The sequence below is a fragment of the Pan troglodytes genome, chromosome 20 (assembly GCF_028858775.2).
Source record: "Pan troglodytes isolate AG18354 chromosome 20, NHGRI_mPanTro3-v2.0_pri, whole genome shotgun sequence".
In the NCBI taxonomy this organism is placed as follows: domain Eukaryota; kingdom Metazoa; phylum Chordata; class Mammalia; order Primates; family Hominidae; genus Pan; species Pan troglodytes.
The window spans coordinates 36,090,297-36,111,406 of record NC_072418.2 but is presented as its reverse complement, the minus strand read 5'-3'; the positions used below and the strand labels follow the sequence as shown (position 1 = coordinate 36,111,406).

General features: G+C 49.0%; 1 protein-coding gene across 1 annotated transcript in view; it reads left to right on the top strand.

Moving 5' to 3' along the window:
- RHPN2 (rhophilin Rho GTPase binding protein 2) overlaps positions 1–21,110 on the top strand; it is an 87,188-nt gene that overhangs the window by 56,386 nt on the left and 9,692 nt on the right. The window contains exons 7-14 of the mRNA XM_054673830.2: positions 870–1,036; positions 6,061–6,248; positions 6,658–6,814; positions 9,355–9,474; positions 12,840–13,034; positions 15,009–15,085; positions 17,103–17,249; positions 18,721–18,876. Of these exons, the coding sequence (XP_054529805.1) occupies positions 870–1,036; positions 6,061–6,248; positions 6,658–6,814; positions 9,355–9,474; positions 12,840–13,034; positions 15,009–15,085; positions 17,103–17,249; positions 18,721–18,876 (1,207 nt within the window). The remainder of the gene's footprint in view (positions 1–869; positions 1,037–6,060; positions 6,249–6,657; positions 6,815–9,354; positions 9,475–12,839; positions 13,035–15,008; positions 15,086–17,102; positions 17,250–18,720; positions 18,877–21,110) is intronic.

Genomic DNA, 21,110 nt, shown 5'->3' with positions numbered 1-21,110 from the left:
TGGAATCACACAGCGTGCTATACAGTAGGTAGCAATGTTCAGGTTGGCTCTTTCACTTAGTAATGTTTCCTCTGCATCTTTTCATGGTTTGCTGGTTCATTCTCCATTTTTAGTGCTGAGTAATATTCCATTGTCTGGATGTCCCATGGTGTGTTTATCCAGTTACCCCGTCAGATATTTTTGTGTGTGGCTGTGGCGGTCAGTGTGATTAGTCCTGTCATCTTGCTTGGAAACAAAAGCCTCAGTGCACATGCATTCTTGACTTTTACTGAAGAAATGAGTTTGTTGTTGTTGTTGTCGCCCAGGCTGGAGCACAGTGGTGCGATCTCAGCTCATTGCAACCTCCGCCTCTCGGGTTCAAGTGATTCTTCCGCCTCAGCCTCCTGAGTAGCTGAGATTACAGGCGCCCGCCACCATGCCTGGCTAATTTTTGTATTTTTGGTGGAGACTGGGTTTCACCATGTTGGCCATGCTGGTCTCAAACTCCTGACCTCAGGTGATCCACCTGCCTCGGCCTCCCAAAGTGCTGGCATTACAGGCGTGAGCCACCGCACCCAGCCAACCCAGGAGTTTGACAGCAGTTTGGGTAACATAGACCCCATCTCTACAAAAATTAAAAAAAAAAAAAAAGGCAGGTATGGTGGCATGCACCAGTAATGCCAGCTATTCTCATGAGGCTGAGCTGGGAGGATCAACTGAGCCCTAAAGTTGAAGGCTGCAGTAAGCTATGATCACACCACTGCACTCCAGCCTGGGCAGCAGAGTGAGATATTGACTCTTAAAAAAAAAAAAAAAAAAAGAATTTTTTCCACTTGTAGCATTAACTAGCCAAGTAATCTGTATTCTCGGAATGCATTTCTTTCACATAGGTATGACTCTCTCACCGGGGTTCCGGTCAGCCAGCAGAACCTGCTGCTGGAGAAGGCCAGTGTCCTGTTCAACACTGGGGCCCTCTACACCCAGATTGGGACCCGGTGCGATCGGCAGACGCAGGCTGGGCTGGAGAGTGCCATAGATGCCTTTCAGAGAGCCGCAGGTATGTCTCCTCCAGGGCTGACCAGATGGAGCCTTGGCCCCACCCGGTGGCACCAGGGGACCCCCCACTGAAGAGAGTCTACAGGTCGTCCCTCGCAAGGGCCAGACCAGTCTCCAGCTCTGGTGTAACTTCCCATTAAGAAACTTGCTCCGGCCGGGCGCGGTGGCTCACGCCTGTAATCCCAGCACTTTGGGAGGCCAAAGCGGGTGGATCACAAGGTCAGGAGATCGAGGCCAGACTGCATCTCAAAAAAAAAAAAAAAACTTGCTCGGTGGTTCAGACCTCAGTCTGGGATGGCTGATGTACATGGTGAATCCTGTGGCTGACGATCTTTTCCAGACAAGTGGCCCCTGGGATGGCAGTGCATAACTGTTTCTTTCAACACTGTCATGAAGAGCAGAATAACTTTTCCCAAATAGTGAAACTGTAGGCTTCTTTTTCTTGTATTAGGTGTACCTTATCAGTGCGTATTACTCTCCGTGCCTTTATTTATTTATTTATTTATTTATTTATTTATTTATTTATGAGATGGAGTTTCGCTCTTGTTGCCCAGGCTGGAGCGCAGTGGCATGGTCTCAGCTCACTGCAACCTCCACCTCCTGGTTTCAAGCAATTCTCCTGCCTCAGCCTTCTGAGTAGCTGGGATTACAGGCACCCGCCACCACACCTGGCTAATTTTTGTATTTTTAATAGAAATGGGGTTTTGCCATGCTGGCCAGGCTGGTCTCGAACTCCCGACCTCAGGTGTTCCGCCTGCCTCAGCCTCCCAGAATGCTGGGATTACAGGCATGAGCCACCGCACCCTGCCCCTCCATGCCTTTATATCACCTGCATTCTGCCAACTTCTCCAGCATGAGGTGGGTGTTCTCAACCCTTTGTCAAGTGATACATTCAAAGGATGTCTCATAGCTCAGTTCCCTTCTTCTGGGAACTGTCTTTTGTTATTTTATTTTATTTATTTGTTTATTTTGAGATAGAGTCTTGCTCTTGTCGCCCAGGCTGGAGTGCAGTGGCACAATCTCTGCTCACTACGACGTCTGCCTACTGGGTTCAAGTAATTCTTCTGCCTCAGCCTCCCAAGTAGCTGGGATTACAGGCGCCTGCCACCATGCCTGGCTAATTTTTGTATTTTTAGTAGAGATGAGGTTTTGCCATGTTGGCCAGGCTGGTCTCAAACTCCTGACCTCAGGTAATCTTAGTATGAGAATGAGGTGCGGTGTTGAGGAGAAAAGCAGCCTAGTGCTTACACCTATAGAGGACTGGGGTCAACAGACCCAGCGCTGTGGGTGAGCCTGGCTTGGCTTACCTGTGCCTGCGGGTTCTGCCTTGCTCCCCCATAGCAGGGCCTGTGTCTGGGTCAGACTCCACGTGGGGATGGATGCAAGAGCAGGGCACAGTGTAGACCACAGTGTGTTCCCCACGCTAGCTCTATAGCGTGTTGCCTTCTGGGCTGATCATCGACATTCTGCTTTGGGGTGTGATCCCCTTCCACCCGTGTGGATCATTGTTTGATATCACTTTGCCCTGCAAGCTTGTGAAGAACCATAGCTTTGCCACTTTGACTTATCGTGAAATTTCTGATGTTATAATGATTGGTCCTACCAGCCTGGGCCACACAGGAGGACCCCATCTCTACAAAATATTTAAAAATTAGCCAGGCGTGGTGGTGTATGCCCGTAGTTCCAGCTACTCCAGTGGCTAAGACGGGAAGATCACTTAAGCCCAGGAGTTTGAGGCTGCAGTGAGCTATGATTGCACCACTGTACTCTAGCCTGGGTGACAGAGTAAGACTCTGTCCCTAAAAAGAATTTTTTTTTATTTAATTAATGAAATAGGCCGGGCATGGTGGCTCATGCCTATAATCCCAGCACTTTAGGAGGCTGAGGTGGGTGGATTGCTGGAGCCCAGGAATTTGAGATCTGCCTGGGCAACAAGGCGAAACTCCATCTCTACAAAAAGTACAAAAGTTAGCTGGGCCTGGTGGTGCATGCCTGTAGTCTCAGCTACTTGGGAGGCTGAGATAGAAGGATCAGCCGAGGTTGTGGTAAGCCAAGATCGCGCCATTGCACTCCAGCTTGGGCGACAGAGCAAGACCCTGTCCCAAAAAATAATTAATTAATTAAAAAAATAAAAGATTGGTCTATCGGGATGAAGCGATATGCTAAGATTCCAAGTATGAGTTGATTTCTTTTGCTGTAAATCTTTTTTCTGGACTCATCTTTCTGAGGAATCTTAGGCAGGCACTCTGTGTCCTGTCTCTGAGATTATATCAATGGAGACAAACTATAGATGAAATGAAGCAAGTAGGAGAACAGTGGGGAGTGTGAGGGAACCCCCATGGAGCTCGCAGCTCAAAACAGCAGGTGCCATCCCTCCGCAGGGCAGGGCTTTTTTTTTTTTTTTTTTGCTCAGCAACAAAACCAGAGGAACCAGTTGGATGGGATTCATATGAGAGATTCTATTTCAGTTCCAGATTGATTGTCAGTTAGCGCTTTGGACAGTTAATTTTCTAAACTATAAAGAAGTCAGAGGAAGGCTGCAGCATGAAAATTTCCATTGGAGCAGACGGATTGAGATTTTTTTTTTTTTTTTTTTTTTTTGAGACAGAACCTCACTCTGTCGCCCAGGCTGGAGTGCAGTGGCGAGATCTCGGCTCACTGCAGCCTCTGCTTCCCGGGTTCAAGTGATTCTCCTGCCTCAGCCTCCGGAGTAGCTGGGATTATAGGCATGCACCACCACACCTGGCTAATTTTGTATTTTTGGTAGAGATGGGCTTTTGCCATGTTGGCCAGGCTGGTCTTGAACTCCTGACCTCAGGTGATCCGCCCACCTCGGCCTCCCAAAGTGCTGGGATTAGAGGCATGAGCCACCGCGCCCGGCCAGAATAGATCTTTCTTGAGGTCCAGGGGAAAAGCCCTGGACTGCTGAATGACTCAGATCTTATGTGTGAGCCTGGCCCCCTGTGAGCCCCTTAGTCCTTCTGCCTGCTCTCTGCTTGCATCTCCATACCTGTCGTGATGGAATTTTGTCCCAGGTGACACAGGAGTTGTGGGGAGCAGGCTGGTTTCTTTACTCAATAGAGATGTGTTTTGGAAGGTAATCCAATTTTTAAAAATTGAGTTAAAAGGCTGGGTGGGGTGGCTCACGCCTGTTATCCCAGCACTTTCGGTGGCCGAGGCAGGCAGATCACCTGAGGTCAGGAGTTCGAGACCAGCCTGGCCAACATGGTGAAACCCCATCTGTACTAAAAATACAAAAATTAGCTGGGTGTGGTGGTAGACACCTGTAATCCCTGCTACTTGGGAGGCTGAGGCAGGAGGATCGCTTGAACCTGGGAGGCAGAGGTTGCAGTGAACTGAAATCACGCCACTGCACTCCAGCCTGGGTGTTTATTTATAAATAAATAAATAAATAGTGTTAAAATATACATATATAACTTAAAATGTACTATTTTAACCAGTTTTTTTATTATAGTAAAATAACACAGAACATAAAATTACCATTTTAATTATTATCTTAAATTTTAAAAATTTTTAAATTATCCTGCCAACCAGAAGCACATTTTAACCATTTTTAAGTGTGCAGTTCAATGGCATTAAGTGCATTTGTACATTCATAGTGTTGTGCAGCCATTACCACTAAACATCTCCAGAAGTTAAAAACTTTTTTTGTTGGTTAGGCAAGGTGGCTCACACCTGTAATCTCAGCACTTTGGGAGGCTGAGTCAGGAGGATCACTTGAATCCAAGAGTGGAGACCAGTCTGAGCAACATAGGGACACCCCATCTGTACAAAAAATTTTTAAATTAGCTTGGTGTAGGGTGGCACATGGCTGTAGTCCCAGCTCTTCAGGAGACTGAGGTGGGAGGACCGCTTGAGCCCAGGAGTTTGAGGCTGCAGTGAGCCATGATTGTGCCACCGCACTCCAGTCTGGGCAACAGAGTGTGATCTTGTCTCAAAAATAAATAAAATAAATACATTTTTTAAAAGTATATATTTTTTAAGAGACAGGGGTCTCAGTACGTTGCCCAGGCTGGTCTTGAACTCTTAATGTCAAGCAACCCTCCCACCTCAGCCTCCTTTATAGCTGGGATTACAGGCAGCAGCCCCTGTGCCCAGCTATCTCCGGAACTTTTTCATCATCCAAAGCAAAGCTCTGTACTCAGTTAAGCAATAACTTCCCATTGCCCGCTTTTCCAGCCCCAGCTAACCTCTATTCTCCTTTCTATTTCTGTGAATTTGACTATTCCGGGTACCTTATCTAAATGGAATCCTACAATATTGGTCCTTTTGTGACTGGCTTGTTTCACTTAGCATAATGTCCTTATTTACACTGTACCATGTGTCAGAATTTCATTCCTTTTTAAGGCTGAAAAATATTCCGTTGTATGGATAGGCCACATTGTGTTTAATCATTCATCTGCTCATGGACGTCTGGGTGGTTTCCACTTTTCAGCTCTTGTGAATAATGTTGCTATTAACACGGGTGTTCAAGTGTCATTTAAGCCCCCACTTTCAATTGTTTGGGGATATATATCATAGGAGTGGAATTGCTGGACCATATAATTGAGAATCAAATTTTTTAATATGTTGTAGGACACCGCTTCTTTTTTTTTCTCCTATCTTTTCCTTTTTTTTTTTTTTTTTTTTTTTTTTTTTTTTTTTTTTGAGACAGAGTCTTGCTCTGTCACCCAGGCTGGAGTGCAGTAGTGAGATCTCAGCTCACTGCAACCTCTGCCTCCTGGGCTCAAGCAATCCTCCTGCCTCAGCATCCAGAGGAGCTGAGACTATAGTCGCACGCCATCACACCCGGCTAATTTTTGTATTTTTTGTAGAGACAGGGTTTCACCACGTTGCCCACGCTGGTCTTGAATTCCTGACACAAGTGATCTGCTCACTTCGGCCTCCCAAAGTGTTGGGATTATGGGCATGAGCCACCGCACCCGGCCTCCTATCTTTCTCTACAGCAACGTGATGAAGTAAATATGAACCCGAACTAATGGGCAAAACATTTTCCACTTTTAGGGGTTTTAAATTACCTGAAAGACACATTTACCCATACTCCAAGTTATGACATGAGCCCTGCCATGCTCAGCGTGCTCGTCAAAATGATGCTTGCACAAGCCCAAGAAAGCGTGTTTGAGAAAATCAGCCTTCCTGGGATCCGGAATGAATTCTTCATGCTGGTGAAGGTGGCTCAGGAGGCTGCTAAGGTAGGACTCCCTGGTTCCTGTGACTTTGGGGAGTGGGCAGGAAATGCTGGCACAGGAGCACTGGAAGTAGCGGGGCCTTCCCATGGGAGCTTGCCTGTGACCTGGGCGTTGTGCCAGCTCCGGCCAGTACTGCTGGCTTGAGTTTTCTTGGCAAGTGTTGGTGTTTCAGATACGGATCACTGATTCCATCTGCAGCTTAACCTAAAAACCAGCATAATGACAGCAGCCTGATCCCCCTGTTAACTGTGACAATGACAGAACGAGGGGTCTCTTGGAGTTGCTCCCAGATTCTGGAGCAGCCCCTGGCAGGGGCTGTTGCATGGGAAGAAGAAAGGGCTCTTTCTCTGCAAATGGGTTCATGAGGGCCCTTGTGCCGGGCTGCCCCTTCCCAGTGTCCCTTCTATTTCAGGTGGGAGAGGTCTACCAACAGCTACACGCAGCCATGAGCCAGGCGCCGGTGAAAGAGAACATCCCCTACTCCTGGGCCAGCTTAGCCTGCGTGAAGGCCCACCACTACGCGGCCCTGGCCCACTACTTCACTGCCATCCTCCTCATCGACCACCAGGGTAAGGCCTGGGGGGTTCGGGAGTTTGGCGAGGGCTGTGGTCCAGCTGCCCCAGGGGCGATTCTGAGCTGAGTGAGAGCTAACTGCCTTCCCTGGAGATGCTCACAGGCTGAAGGCAGAGGATGGGAGTGACCCATGACTGAGGCAGCTGCCGCACAGGCCATGGTGGGGTTAGGGGTTATAAGCTTCTTTAGAGGGAGGAAGAAGAGGCACCTTTAATTCTGCCTGGGTGCAAGAGGATGAATTTTCACCTGGAATCTAGAATCTAAGGGAAGGCCAAAAATGCTGACATCAAGATAAGTAACATTTTAAGGTAATATTTTAAAAGAATCAAAATTAATGCAGGCCAGGTGCTGTGGCTCATGCCTGTAATCCCAGCACTTTGGGAGGCCAAGGCAGGCAGATCATTTGAGGTCAGGAGTTTGAGACCAGCCTGGCCAACATGGTGAAACCCTGTCTCTACTAAAAATGCAAAAATTAGCAGGGCATGGCGCGTGCCTCTAATCCTAGCTACTCGGGTGACTGAGGCAGGAGAATGGCTTGAGCCAGGGAGGTGGAGGTTGCAGTGAGCCGAGATTGTGACACTGCACTCCAGCCTGGGTGACAGAGCAAGACTCCATCTCAAAAAAACTAATAATAATAAAATAAAAAGTAATGCAAAAAAAATCTGTGATGATCGGAATTTTATTTTATTTTATTTATTTTATGTTATGTTATGTTATGTTATTTTTAGAGATGGGGCTGGAGTGCAGTGGTATGATCATGGCTCACTGCCTTCTTGAACTCCTGGGCTCAAGCGATCCTCCCAATTCAGCCTCCCAAATAGCTGGGACTACAGGCACATGCCACTACACCAGTTAATTAAAAAAAATTTTTTTTTTGTAGAGATAGAGTCTCACTATGTTGCCTAAGTTGGTTTCAAACTCCTGGCCTCAAGCAATTGTCCTGCCTTGGCCTCCCTAAAGTGTTGGGATTACAGGCATGAGCCATGGTGCCTGGCCAGGGATTTTTGATCTAATGAGTACTAATCCAGGCAGCCTCCCAAGGAATTAAAAAGACAGCCTCTGGAGCCAGACTTCCTGGGTTCATATCTCAGCTCTGCCATGAATGAGCTGTTTTACCTTGGGCAAGTTACTTAGCTGTCCTCTGCCTCGATTTTCTCATCTGTAAAATGGGTATATGGAGAGAACCTGCCTCACAGGCTGTCATGAAAACGAAGGGCCTGTACGCAAAGCTCAATAATGCTTTATATACTGTAGGTTCTCTGAAAGTGTGAGCCGCCACTCCTAGTACTATATAGTCTATTAGGTGAGACAAGATGTGGAAACAAATAGAAATACCATATAGTGCCTCGGTGATTGCTGCAGAGACACAAATGCAGCAGCAGGTGGACTCCATGGTGCAGTCATGGATGGCTTCTTAGAGGCAGTGACATTTGAGTTCAACTTTTCCATCTGCACAGGAGGGAAGGGTCAGCCTAGAGGGAGTAAAGTGTCTGAGCACAGAACAGAGGCGGAGGGTGCTGGGGAAGTGGAGAGTGGTTTTGTGAGGTTTGAGAGCAGGATACGCTCCACGAAGGGTGTGGTTGAAGCAGGAAGGGGCTCTGCTGCAGGTGTGCAGGCCCGCAGAGGGGTGCAGGCCGGGCATGACAGGGTCTGGGCTATGCCAGGAGGTTCTGTGTGGTAGGTGAGTCGGAGGAGGTAGCGTGTGGGGGCTCAGGGTCAAATTATGAACCTTGCCGGTTGTGGTGGCCCACGCCTATAATCCCAGCAGTTTGGGAGGCCGAAATGGGTGGATCACGAGGTCAGGACCAGCCTCGCCAAGATGCTGAAACCCTATCTCTACTAAAAATACAAAAATTAGCTGGGCATGGTGGCCTGTGTCTGTAATCCCACCTACTCGGGAGGCTGAGGCAGGAGAATCGCTTGAACCCGGGAGGTGGAGGTTGCAGTGAGCCAAGATCACACCACTGCACCCAAGCCTGGGCGACAGAGTGAAACTCCATCTCAAAAAAAAAAAATTATGAACCTCTGGAGTGTGACTGGTCCCAATGAGCAAGAGCTTCAGGGTAGCCAGGCATAGTGGCTCACACATTTGATCCCAGCACTTTGGGAGGCTAAGGCAGGAGGATCGTTTGAACCCAGGGGTTTGAGACCAGCCTGGGCAATGTAGCAAGACCTTGTCTTTACAAAAAAATTTAAAAATTAGCCTGGCGTGTGGTGGTGCATGTCTGTAGTCCTAACTACTCAGGAGGCTGAGGTGGGAGGATCACTTGAGCCCAGGAGTTCAAGGCGGCAGTGAACTATGATTGTGCCATTGCACTCCAGCCTGGTAACAGAGTGAGACCGTCTCAAAGAAAAAAAAAGCTTGAGGGTTAGACTGCCTGGGGTGTGTCCGGGGGTAGAAAGGAGACCCATGATCCCAAATGCCTTGTGAAACTGCAGAAAAAAGGAAGCTGGAGACGTGGTAGAAAGAGAAATCTCTACGTGGGTCTGTGGCCAGGTCCATGAGAGGGGATTTAACCTGTGGTTCTCTTTGCAGTGAAGCCAGGCACGGATCTGGACCACCAGGAGAAGTGCCTGTCCCAGCTCTACGACCACATGCCAGAGGGGCTGACACCCTTGGCCACACTGAAGAATGATCAGCAGCGCCGACAGCTGGGTGCGTGTCCCCCTGCAGCCAGATGTGGGTCCCACTTGGTGCCCAGCTGGTCCTGCTCACAGACAGCCACAGAGAGGTCCCTGAAGAGGGCCCGGGAGAGGGGGGTGTTCTGAGTCATCGTGGCCACTTTGGGTTCAGAAGTCATGAGGCGCAGTCCTGAGCCTCAGAGGGCTTCCCAGGCTGTGTTCTCATGGGTTCCATAGCACCCAGGCCTCCCACTGTGGAGCCAGGACTTTAACCATCTCCCCTGGGGTCCACAGGGTGGCATGTGTCATGCTAACAGGGAAGGAGACGTTTGTTGATTTCCTTATGCGTGGCTGAATTCCCAAGAACACCTAATGACTGGTAATGCAGGGTCCTGGTTTGGTCTCTGCCATGTCTCAGTGTGAATATCTCTTCCCATGTGCAGACCTCACCTCCACCACCCTAACCTGCCCCTCTGCGCACCACCCATGCACACATACGCAGCTTCTCCGTCTCAGTGATGGCAACTCCCACCCCTCTAGGTGCTCAGGCCAGAAACCTTGGACTCACTCTCCACGCTTCTTTTCTTTCCTCCTCTTTCCCCTCCCCTCCCCTCCCCTCTTCTCCCCTCCCCTCTCCTCCCCTCCCTTCCCCTCCTCTCCCGTTCTCTCCTCTCCTCTTCCCTCCCCTGTTACCCTCCGCTCCCCTTCTCTCTCCTCCTCTCTTCTCCCCTCCTCTCCTCTCTCCTCTGGTCCTCCCTCTCCTCCCCTCCCCTCCTTCCTCTCCTCCCCTCACCCTTCGCCTCTCCCCTCCTCCCCTCCCCTCTCCTCTCCTTTCCTTGTTCCTTGTTGCTTTCCTTTTCTCTCCCTTTCCTCTCCTCTCTCCTTTATTCTTTCCTTCTTTCCTTTCTCTCTCTCCCTCCTCCCCATCTACCCGTCCTCCCTCCTTTCCTCTTTCCTTTTCTTTCATTTGTTTTCTTTGACAGCATCTTGCTGTCCCCCAGGCTGCAGTGCAGTAGTGCAATCACAGCTCAGTGCAGCCTCGAACTCCTGGCTTCAAGTGATCTTCCTGCCTCAGCCTCCTGAGTAGCTGGGACTACAGGCATGCACCACCACACCTGGCTAATATTGTAAAAAGGTTTTTGTAGAGATGCGGTCTCACTATGTTGCCCAGGCTGGTTTTGAACTCCTGGCCTCCAGCGATCCTCCTGCCTCTGTCTCCCAAAGTGCTGGGTTTACAGGCATGAGCCACCACACCTAACCTCTTGTCTTACTTTCTCACCCTACATTTGATTAGCAAATCCCTTTGGCTGTACTTAGAAAACACATCTCAAATCTGGCCACTTTAGTCCTGCTGCCCTGGTGGAAGCCACATGTGTACAGTGCTTATTTAACAAACATTCACTCACTTAAACCCCACACAACACTATGAGGTGCGTCTCGTGGCATCCCCATTTTACAGCTGAGGAAACTGAGACCCAGAGAGGTCACGTGGCTTGCCCTGCTCATAGCGGGTTTTCCTGCTGCCCCTTCAGAGCCTGGTCATGCAGGTCAGATCACATCAGTCCCCTGCTCTCACTCCAGTGGGCTCCCGTCTCACGCAGAACAGGAGCGAGAGCCCTCATCTCACACGCGTGAGGTCCGCCATGATCTGGCCTGGCTCCTTCTTCCCTGCACTCGTTCTCTCCCGCCTTCCCTGCCTCCAGGCACACCCTAGCTCCTCCTTGCCCTAGAACACCTGCAAGTGCCCCTGCCCCAGGGCCCTCGCACCTGCTGCTCTTTCACATCAATCAGGGCTCTGCTCAAAAAGGACCATATCACAAAGCTTTCCTTGGCCGGGTATGGTAGCTCACACCTGCAATCCCAGCACTTTGGGAGGCAGAGGTGGGAGAATGGCTTGAAGTCAGGAGTTTGAGACCAGCCTGGGCAACATGGAGAAACCCCGTCTCTACCAAAAATACAAAAACTTAGCCAGATGTGGTGGTGTGACTGTAGTTCCAGCTATTTGGGAGGCTGAGGTGGGAGAATTGCTTGAACCTGGGAGGTGGAGGTTGCAGTGAGCCGAGATCGTGCCACTGCATTCCAGCCTGGGTGACAGAGCAAGACTCCGTCTCAAGAAAGAAAAAAAAAAAGCCTTTCTCGGTCACCCGTCATAGGACAACCCCATTCCCAGTCTTCTCTTACCATCTGCGCTTACCCTGCTTTATTTTTCCCTATAACCTCATCACCACCCCATCCATTACATATTTCTTGTCTTGTTAGTTATCTGTCTTCAACCACTACATGTAAACTCCATGAATGTGGGGGCAGTTTGTTTACTCGTTGCTTTATCTCTAGTGCCCAGCACATTTGGTAAATATTTGTTGAGTGAACATCTTATGGACACAAGTGAGCTTATTACATACGCATTGAAGGGAGGCTTGGGCTGGGCGCGGTGACTCACGCCTGTCATCCCAGCAGTCTGGGAGGCTAAGGCAGGCGGATTGCTTGAGGCCAGGAGTTTGAGACCAGCCTGGGCAACATAGCAATGATAATGAAATGATGATGATAATGAAAACATTATCCAAGTGTGGTGGTGCATGCCTGTGGTCCCAGCTGCTCAAGAGTCAGAAGAGGGAGGTTCAGTTGAGCCCAGGAGTTTGAGGCTGCAGTAAGCCATGATTGCACCACTGTACTCCAGCGTGCGAAACAAAGTGAGACCCTGTCTCTAAATATAAAATATAAAATGAAAAAAATAATATTTTAATAAAAGGCTTGTTGTAACCAAGCGAGTTATAGAGAAATGCCACACTTCGAGACTAATTCAGGAGTCCTTTATTAGCCGGTGACCGAGAGACGGCTAACGCTCGAAATTCTCTCGGGCCCAAAGAAGGGGCTAGATTTTCTTTTATACTATGGTCTAAATAGGAGAGGGGGGTTCAACTGAAGCAATTTTACAGAAGCCGAATAGGCAAAAAGTTTTAAAAAAAGTAATTGGTTATAGAAGCAGTTACAAAAAATACACAGTTCCAGGTGCAGGGGCTTAAACTATCACTAAGAGATAAATGCAGGGGCTTTAGGTACCTGCCACTCAGCACATCCCCAGGAGCTGCTGGTACAGCCTGCCTCAATATCTTATCAGCAGTTTGCATTCCTGGATGTGCTTGGAGTCAGCTTACACTAGTTATTCTCTTAAGGGGGATAAAGGGGGGCTGCAAGTGAAGAAACTAAAATGGAGTCTGTCCGGCTCTCTCTGCTAGGAGAGAGTCACTCAGGTTAAAACAAGGTAGGGTATCACAGGCTCTAGCTACCCAGGCAGATCCTTTAGAAAAGAGAACGTCCAACCTCTTGGGCTGCCCCTTGGGCCCTTATGCTCTGCTTGGTGGATCTGCAAGTCACGTGGGTGCTGGCTTCCGTCTGCAGGGAAGTCCCACCTGCGCAGAGCCATGGCTCATCACGAGGAGTCGGTGCGGGAGGCCAGCCTCTGCAAGAAGCTGCGGAGCATTGAGGTGCTACAGAAGGTGCTGTGTGCCGCACAGGAACGCTCCCGGCTCACGTACGCCCAGCACCAGGAGGATGATGACCTGCTGAACCTGATCCACGCCCCCAGTGTTGTTGGTGAGTAACCTAGACTGTGTTCCCTCTGTGGGGGTGCCTGTGCCGCGGAAAGAGTACGCCTGGCCTGTGGGGGTTGAGCAAGCCCTTGCTGTGTGCTTGGCACAGGGAGGGCTGCACAGGGCAGGGACCGAGGTGCTGCTTTTGTCCTGGAGTTCTTTTTTCTTTTTGAGATGGAGTCTCGCTCTGTTGCCCAGGCTGGAGTGCAGTGGCGTGATCTCGGCTCACTGCAACCTCTGCTTCCCAGGTTCAAGTGATTCTTCTGCCTCAGCCTCCCGAGTAGCTGTGATTACAAGCACCCACCACCACACCCAGCTAATTTTTGGATTTTTAGTAGAGATGGGGTTTCACCATGTTGGCCAGGCTGGTCTCGAACTCCTGACCTCAAGTGATCCACCTGCCTTGGCCTCCCAAAGTGCTGGGATTACCAGGGTAAGCCACCACACCTGGCCTAGATAACACTTTTTATGCTGTTTGTTCTCGTGTAGAATCAGACTGCCCTGGGATCCTTTGTTAGAAATTGACCAGCCTTATGTTAAGGGTAGTCCGAGCCTGCTGTGAAGATGCTGGTGGGGGTATGTAGCTGTCAGTGGTCATGATTTGCCAAACCTCCTTTTCACTGGGAAATCCTCATACCACATTAATAATGAAAAGGTCAAGCATGGTGGCTCAAACCTGTAATCTCAGCACTTTGGGAGGCCGAGGCAGGAGGATTACTTGAGCTCAGGAGTTTGAGACCAGCCTGGGCAACATAGTGAGACCCCATCTCTACAAAAAATTAAAAAAAAAATTCATCAGGTGTGGTGGTGCATACCTATAGTTCCAGCTACTCGGGAGGCTGAGGCAGGAGAATCATTTGAGTCCAGGAGGTCAAGCTGCAAGCGAGCTGTGATCCCACCACTGCACTCCAGCTTGGGCGACAGAGCGACACCCTGTCTCAAAATAGTAATAATGATGAAAACAGAAAGCACAGTATCCCAGGACTGTGTCCAGTGAGGCATGGAACTTCCATAACAACAACACTTGAAACATAGATGACTTCTCAATAGGTTTTTTTGTTTGTTTGTTTGTTTTTGAGAGGTCATTTCGCTCTTGTCTCACCCAGGCTGGAGTGCAGTGGCGTGATCTCAGCTCACTGCAACCTCTGCCTCCCTGGTTCAAGCCTCAGCCTCCCAAGTAGCTGGGACTATAGGCGCATGCCACCACGCCTGGCTAATTTTTTGTATTTTTAGTAGAGATGGGGTTTCATCATGTTGGCCAGGCTGGTCTTGAACTCTTGACCTCAGATGATCCTCCCACCGCGGCCTCCCAAAGTGCTGGGATTACAAGCATTAGCCACCGTGCCTGGCCTCCTCATTAGGGTTTTATGAGTGCCAGAGAAGCCCACTAAGCCCCTTAAGTATCAGGAAACGCCATGGGAATGTGTCTGGTTATCACTCCTTGGTCCCAGCTTGGGAAGGAGTTATACCTCCCATGGCTCACTGGAGGCACCCAAATGGAAGGTACAGTTCACCCTAGGTCGGGGGTTGAGCTGTGTTCCATCTTCTTCTGCTACTTGTCTAAACCGAGGGGAAGGATGTGTGACTAAGAGAAAGTTCTGTACTGTCTCCTTCCCAAGGATCACTTTTTTTTTTCCCCCCGGAGTCTGACTCTGTCACCCAGGCTGGAGTGCAGTGGCATGACTTCAACTCACTGCAGCCTCTGCCTCCTGGGTTCAAGTGATTCTCCTGCCTCAGCCTCCCAAGTAACTCGGATTACAGTCGCCTGCCACCATACCTGGCTAATTTTTGTATTTTTAATAGAGATGGGGTTTCACCATGCTGGCTAGACTGGTCTTGAACTTCTGGCCTCAAGTGATCCACCTGCCTCAGCCTCCCAAAGTGCTGGGATTACAGGCGTGAGCCACAACACTGGACTATTAGGATCACTTTCAATTACAGAAACGTTTATCCTCCCATTTCTAATCCTCTATTCTAGCTAAAACTGAGCAAGAGGTTGACATTATATTGCCCCAGTTCTCCAAGCTGACAGTCACGGACTTCTTCCAGAAGCTGGTATGTTGAATGCTCTCTACATTCAAATGACCTAAGGGGACAGCTCTTCACTTTGGCGAGTATGGTGTCTTAGTCCATGTGGGCTGCTATAACAAAATGCCTCAAACTGGGGGGCTTATGAAGAGCAGAAATATATTTCTTAGTTCCGGAGGCTGGGAAGTCCAAGACCAAGGTATGGGCAGATTCGGTATCTGCTGAAGGCCCATGTTCTGGTTTATAGGTGGGGCCTTCTACCTGTGTCCTCATGGCAGAAAAGGTGATGAGCTCCCTTGGGCCTGTTTTAAAAGCATGTATCCCATTCTTGAGGGTTCCACCCCAAGACTGAATCACCTCTCGAGAGGCCCCACTTCCTAATAATTACATTGATGATTTTAATATACATTTTAAATTTTAATAAATATTAATAAAATTTTAATATTTTAATATACAAACTTTGGGAGGGTACAAACATTCAGACCATAGCATATTTTATTTTATTCATTTATTTTTATGTATTTGTTTTTTGAGACAGAGTCTCACTCTGTTGCCCAGACTGGAGTGCAGTGGTGCGATCTCAGCTCACTGCAGCCTCCGCCTCCCAGGTTCAAGTGATTCTCCAGCTTCAGCCTCCCGAGTAGTTGGGATTACAGGCCTGTGCCACTGCGCTCAGCTAATTTTGTATTTTTAGTAGAGACGGGGTTTCACCATGTTGGCCAGGCTGATCTTGAACTCCTGGGCTCCAGTGATCCGCTCACCTCAGCCTCCCAAAGTGCTGGGATTACAGGCCTGAGCCACTGTGCCCGGCCCCATAGCATATTTTAAAGGTAGTTTTTAGGTATTGTCTGTTTAAAATTTTTTAAAAATATTTTTTAGTTTTTTTTAGAGACATGGTCTCACTGTGTCACCTAGGCTGGATTACAGTGGCATGATCATAGCTCACTGCAGCCTGAACTTTCTGGGCTCAAGCGATCCTCCTGCCTTAGCTACCCTAGTAGATGGGACTACAGGTACACACCACCATGTCCAACTAATTTTCATTTCTTGTAGAGATGGGGTCTTGCCTAGGCTGGTCTCAAACTCCTGGGCTCAAACCATCCTCCTGCCTAGGTGTCCCAGAGTGCTGGGATTACAGGTATGAGCCACTGTGCCTGGCCTGAGATTTTTTTTCCTTTTTTTTTTTTTTTTTTTTTTTTAAGACAGGGTCTAACTCTGTTTTCACCCAGGCTGGAGTGCAGTGGCACAATCATAGTTCACTGCAGCCTCGAACTCCTGGGCTCAAGAAGTCCTCCTGCCTCAGCAGCCTGAGTAGATGGGAGCATTGGCGTGCATCACCATGCCTGGCTAATTCTTTTATGTTTTTAGTAGAGAGTGGTTCCCACTATATTGCCTAGGTTGGTCTCAAACCCCTGGCCTCAAGCGATCCTTCTGCCTTGGTCACACAAAGTGCTTAGGATTACAGGCATGACATGTCTGGTCTTACATTTTTTATATTAGAGATTTTATTTATGATAATTTTGGCCGGGTGCGGTGGCTCACGCCTTTAATCCCAGCACTTTGGGAAGCTGAGGCGGGCGGATCACCTGAGGTCAGGAGTTTGAGACCAGCCTGGCCAACATGGTGAAACCCCATCTCTGCTAAAAATACAAAAATTAGCCGGGCATGGTGGTTCGCACCTGTAATTCCAGCTACTCAGGAGAATTACTTGAACCCGGGAGGCAGAGGCTGCAGTGAGCCGAGATCACACCACCACACTCTAGCCTGGGCGACAGAGTGAGACAATGTCTCAAAAAAAAAAGAGAAAAAGATAATTAATACAATGCCTAAAAGATAATTTTATTGAAAATATATTGAGTATGTTTCAGAAGATGGCTTTCCAGGTTCTCGCATGACTGCTGTAGCATGTATGCCCCCAGATGTGTCATTTGTCCCTGAACAAGGCCAAGTGAGATCTTCAAGGACAGCAGGCAAAATTCCCTTTAGCTTTCAAGTGTCTGATCCAGCCTTCAAATCCTACACCTAACGATGCTCTCTTCCAAAGGGCCCCTTATCTGTGTTTTCGGCTAACAAGCGGTGGACGCCTCCTCGAAGTATCCGCTTCACTGCAGAAGAAGGGGACTTGGGGTTCACCTTGAGAGGGAACGCCCCCGTTCAGGTTCACTTCCTGGATCCTTACTGCTCTGCCTCGGTAAGCACATGCTTTTCTTGATTGGCAGCAAACACAGATATCTGGGTGATTGAATTTAGGGTGGGTTCACCCATGTCAAAGGCCTGACTTGATGTGAAAGGCCTCATGGGTGCTACATTCCCTAAAAGAAAAGGATTAATTTTTACTGTCTTTTTTTGGTTTGTTTTATGTTTTTAGTTTTTTTTTAGACTTTGGGAGGTGGAGGCTGCAGTGAGTCGCGATCGTGCAGTGGCGCGATCTCAGGGCTCACTGCAGCTTCTGCTTCCTGGGTTCAAGTGATTCTCCTGTCTCAGCTTCCTGAGTAGCTGGGATTACAGGCACGTGCCACCACACTCAGCTAATTTTAGTTTTTGTTTTTGTTTTTTGAGACGCAGTCTCGCTCTGTCGCCCAGGCTGGAGTGCAGTGGCGCGATCTTGGTTCACTGCAACCTCCACCTCCTGGGTTCAAGTAATTCTCCTGCCTCAGGCTGCTGAGTAGCTGGGATTACAGGTGCGTGCCACCATGCCTGGCTAATTTTTTGTGTGTTTTTTTTTTTTTTTTTTTTTTTTTTTTTTTTTTTTTTTTTTTTTTGAGACGGAGTCTCGCTCTGTCGCCCAGGCTGGAGTGCAGTGGCGCGATCTCGGCTCACTGCAAGCTCCGCCTCCCGGGTTCACGCCATTCTCCTGCCTCAGCCTCCCGAGTAGCTGGGACTACAGGCGCCCGCTACCACGCCCGGCTAATTTTTTGTATTTTTAGTAGAGACGGGGTTTCACCGTGTTAGCCAGGATGGTCTCGATCTCCTGACCTCGTGATCCGCCCGCCTCGGCCTCCCAAAGTGCTGGGATTACAGGCTTTTTGTGTGTTTTTAGTAGAGACGGGGTTTCACTGTGTTAGCCAGGATGGTTTCGATCTCCTGATCTTGTGATCCGCCTACCTCGGCCTCCCAAAGTGCTGGGATTACAAGTGTGAGCCACCTGGCCCGGCCTAATTTTTGTATTTTTAGTAGAAACGGGGTTTTGCCATGTTGGCCAGGCTGGTCTCGAACTCCTGGCCTCAAGTATTCTGTCTGCCTTGGCCTCCCAGAGTGCTAGGATTACAGGCGTGAGCCACTGTGCCTGGCCAATTTTGGCTTTTTTTTTTTTTTTTTAATTGCACCCAGGCTGGAGGGCGGTGGCACGATCTCGGCTCACTGCAATGTCTGCCTCCCGGGTTCAAGCAATTCTCCTGCCTCAGCCTCCCAAGTAGCTAGGACTACAGGTGCCCACCACCACACCTGGCTGATTTTTGTATTTTTAGTAGAGATGGGTTTCACCGTGTTGTACAGGCTGGTCTTGAACTACTGACCTCAAGTGATCTACCCGTCTCAGCCACCCAAAGTGAATTTTTGCTTTCTTGATGCGAACTTACGCAAATACCTATTTTGTTAATGGGGACTGATTCAAGGATTTGAGTGAACAAAACGTTGACTTAATTTCAACAATACTTTTTCAGGTGGCAGGAGCCCGGGAAGGAGATTATATTGTCTCCATTCAGCTTGTGGATTGTAAGTGGCTGACGCTGAGTGAGGTTATGAAGCTGCTGAAGAGCTTTGGCGAGGACGAGATCGAGATGAAAGTCGTGAGCCTCCTGGACTCCACATCATCCATGGTGAGCGCTGACACCTCCCTGGGCAGTCAGTAGTGGCGTGGAGTGAAATCTGCATGAGTTCAGCCCCAGAGGTGTTTACCAGACCCTCTGTCTCCTGCCTGTGTAACATGGTACAAATGACTGGACTCCCAGGCTTGTAATCACTGTAATGTGCTCACCTTGGGTCAAAGAGAAAATTGGCAACCTTTTTCTTTTTAAAGACAGCGTCTTGCCCTATTGCCCAGGCTGGTTTGCAGTGGTATGATCATGGCTTACTGCAGCCTCTATCTCCTGGGTTTAAGTGATCCTCCCACCTCAGCCACACGAGCAGCTGGAATTATAGGCACCCACTACCACCCCTGGCTCATTCTTTCTTTCTTTCTTTATTCATTTTCTTTTTTAATTTTATTATTTTTTTTGAGACGGAGTCTCGCTCTGTCGCCCAGGCTGGAGTGCAGTGGTGCAATCTTGGCTCACTGCAAGCTCTGCCTCCCGGGTTCACGCCATTCTCCTGCCTCAGCCTCCCAAGCAGCTGGGACTACAGGCGCCTGCCAACATGCCTGGCTAATTTTTTGTATTTTTAGTAGAGACGGGGTCTCACCGTATTAGCCAGGCTGGTCTCGATCTCCTGACCTTGTGATCTGCCCGCCTCGGCCTCCCAGAGTGCTGGGATTACAGGCGTGAGCCACCATGCCCAGCCTATTCTTTATTTTTTTGTAGAGACAGGTTCTTGCTATGTTGCCAAGGCTGGTCTTGAACTCCTGGGCTCAAGCCATCCTCTCACCTTGGCCTCCCAAAGTGCTGGGATTACAGGCGTGAGCCACTGCACCCTGCTAGCAAACTTTTAAAAATATCCTGTAGATAAAATAATCAACTGATCTATTTTTCTGATCAAATTGTTTAATTACAAAAGTAATACATACTCATAGTGAAAAAAACAAAAAACAAAAAAAAATTCTCACGGTACAGAAGTGCTTAAGACAACCTGTGAAAGTTAAGACAATCCCTCTGTACGCCCTAGAGGCAGTGTCAGCCATGTCCTGGGAGATTTGGGAAGCATTTGAGTGTCTTCAAGTTCACCTGCACAGTTACCGCCTTTAATTTTCCCCACGTGAGGCCAGGCACGGTGCTCATGCCTGTAATCTGAGTACTTTTGGAGGCTGAGGTGGGCAGATTGCTTGAAGTCAGGAGTTGAAGACCAGCCTGACCAACAAGGCAAACACTGTCTCTACTGAAAATATAAAAATTAGCTGGGCATGGTGGTGCACGCCTGTAACCCCAGCTACTCAGGAGGCTGAGGCAGGAGAACAGTTTGAACCTGGGAGGTGGAGGTTGCAGTGAGTGGAGATCGCGCCATTGCACTCCAGCCTGGGCAACAGAGTGAGACTCTGTCTGCAAAAAAACCCTAAAATTTTCCCCAAGTGCTAGGATTCATGCCATACTTAATGACGTTCTCCTCTGCACTTTGCCACACTTAATGATGTACCCTCGACCTTCCCTCTGTAACAACACTCATTTATTCATTCAACAAACATTGATTGAGGATCAGTTGGGTGCCAGACACTCTCTTAGGTGTCAGAGCTCCAGTTTACATTACACAGATAAGGTCCCTGCCCCCCAGCGAAGCTGGCATTAAAGTCAGCAAATAAATGTTCAGGATTTTGATAAGTGCTGTAAAGGAAAAAAGACCTGTAACAGGGTGGAATGACTGGGGAGGGGGCGAGGCTCTATCTAGGCAGGGATGGACCAGACATGAGAGTGACCAGGAGGTTCGAGCCAGTTGCAGAGGGACAAGAAAGGCCTTCTGGGCAGGGGCACCTACAGGTACAGAGCCCCTGCAGCAGAATAAGCTTCTCCTACCAGAGAGGCAAAAAGAAGGCCTTTTGGCAAGAGCACCAGGACAAGGAAGGGAGCCGTGGGAAGTGAGGTAAGAAGGAGGCCTTGGCGGCAGTGGTGGGAGCTTGGAAGCCACTTGGAAGCCCCTTTCAGAAGGGGAACGGCGTGGTGTGATGTTTGTTTTAGAAGGGCGTCTGCTGCCGGAGACTGGCCATGGCAGTTGTCCAGGCTGGTGACGTTAGTGGCTGAGGTGATGGGGGTGGCTGTAGAGTTGGAGAGACATGAGTGGCCCTGGGACATAGTTTGGAGGTAGAGCTGATGGGGGATTTGTGGATGATTTGTGTAAAGGAGACAGTGGACAGGGAGGTGAGGCCTCAGTTTTTGGCTTGATCAATCTCATGGGTAGTGGTTATTTTTCT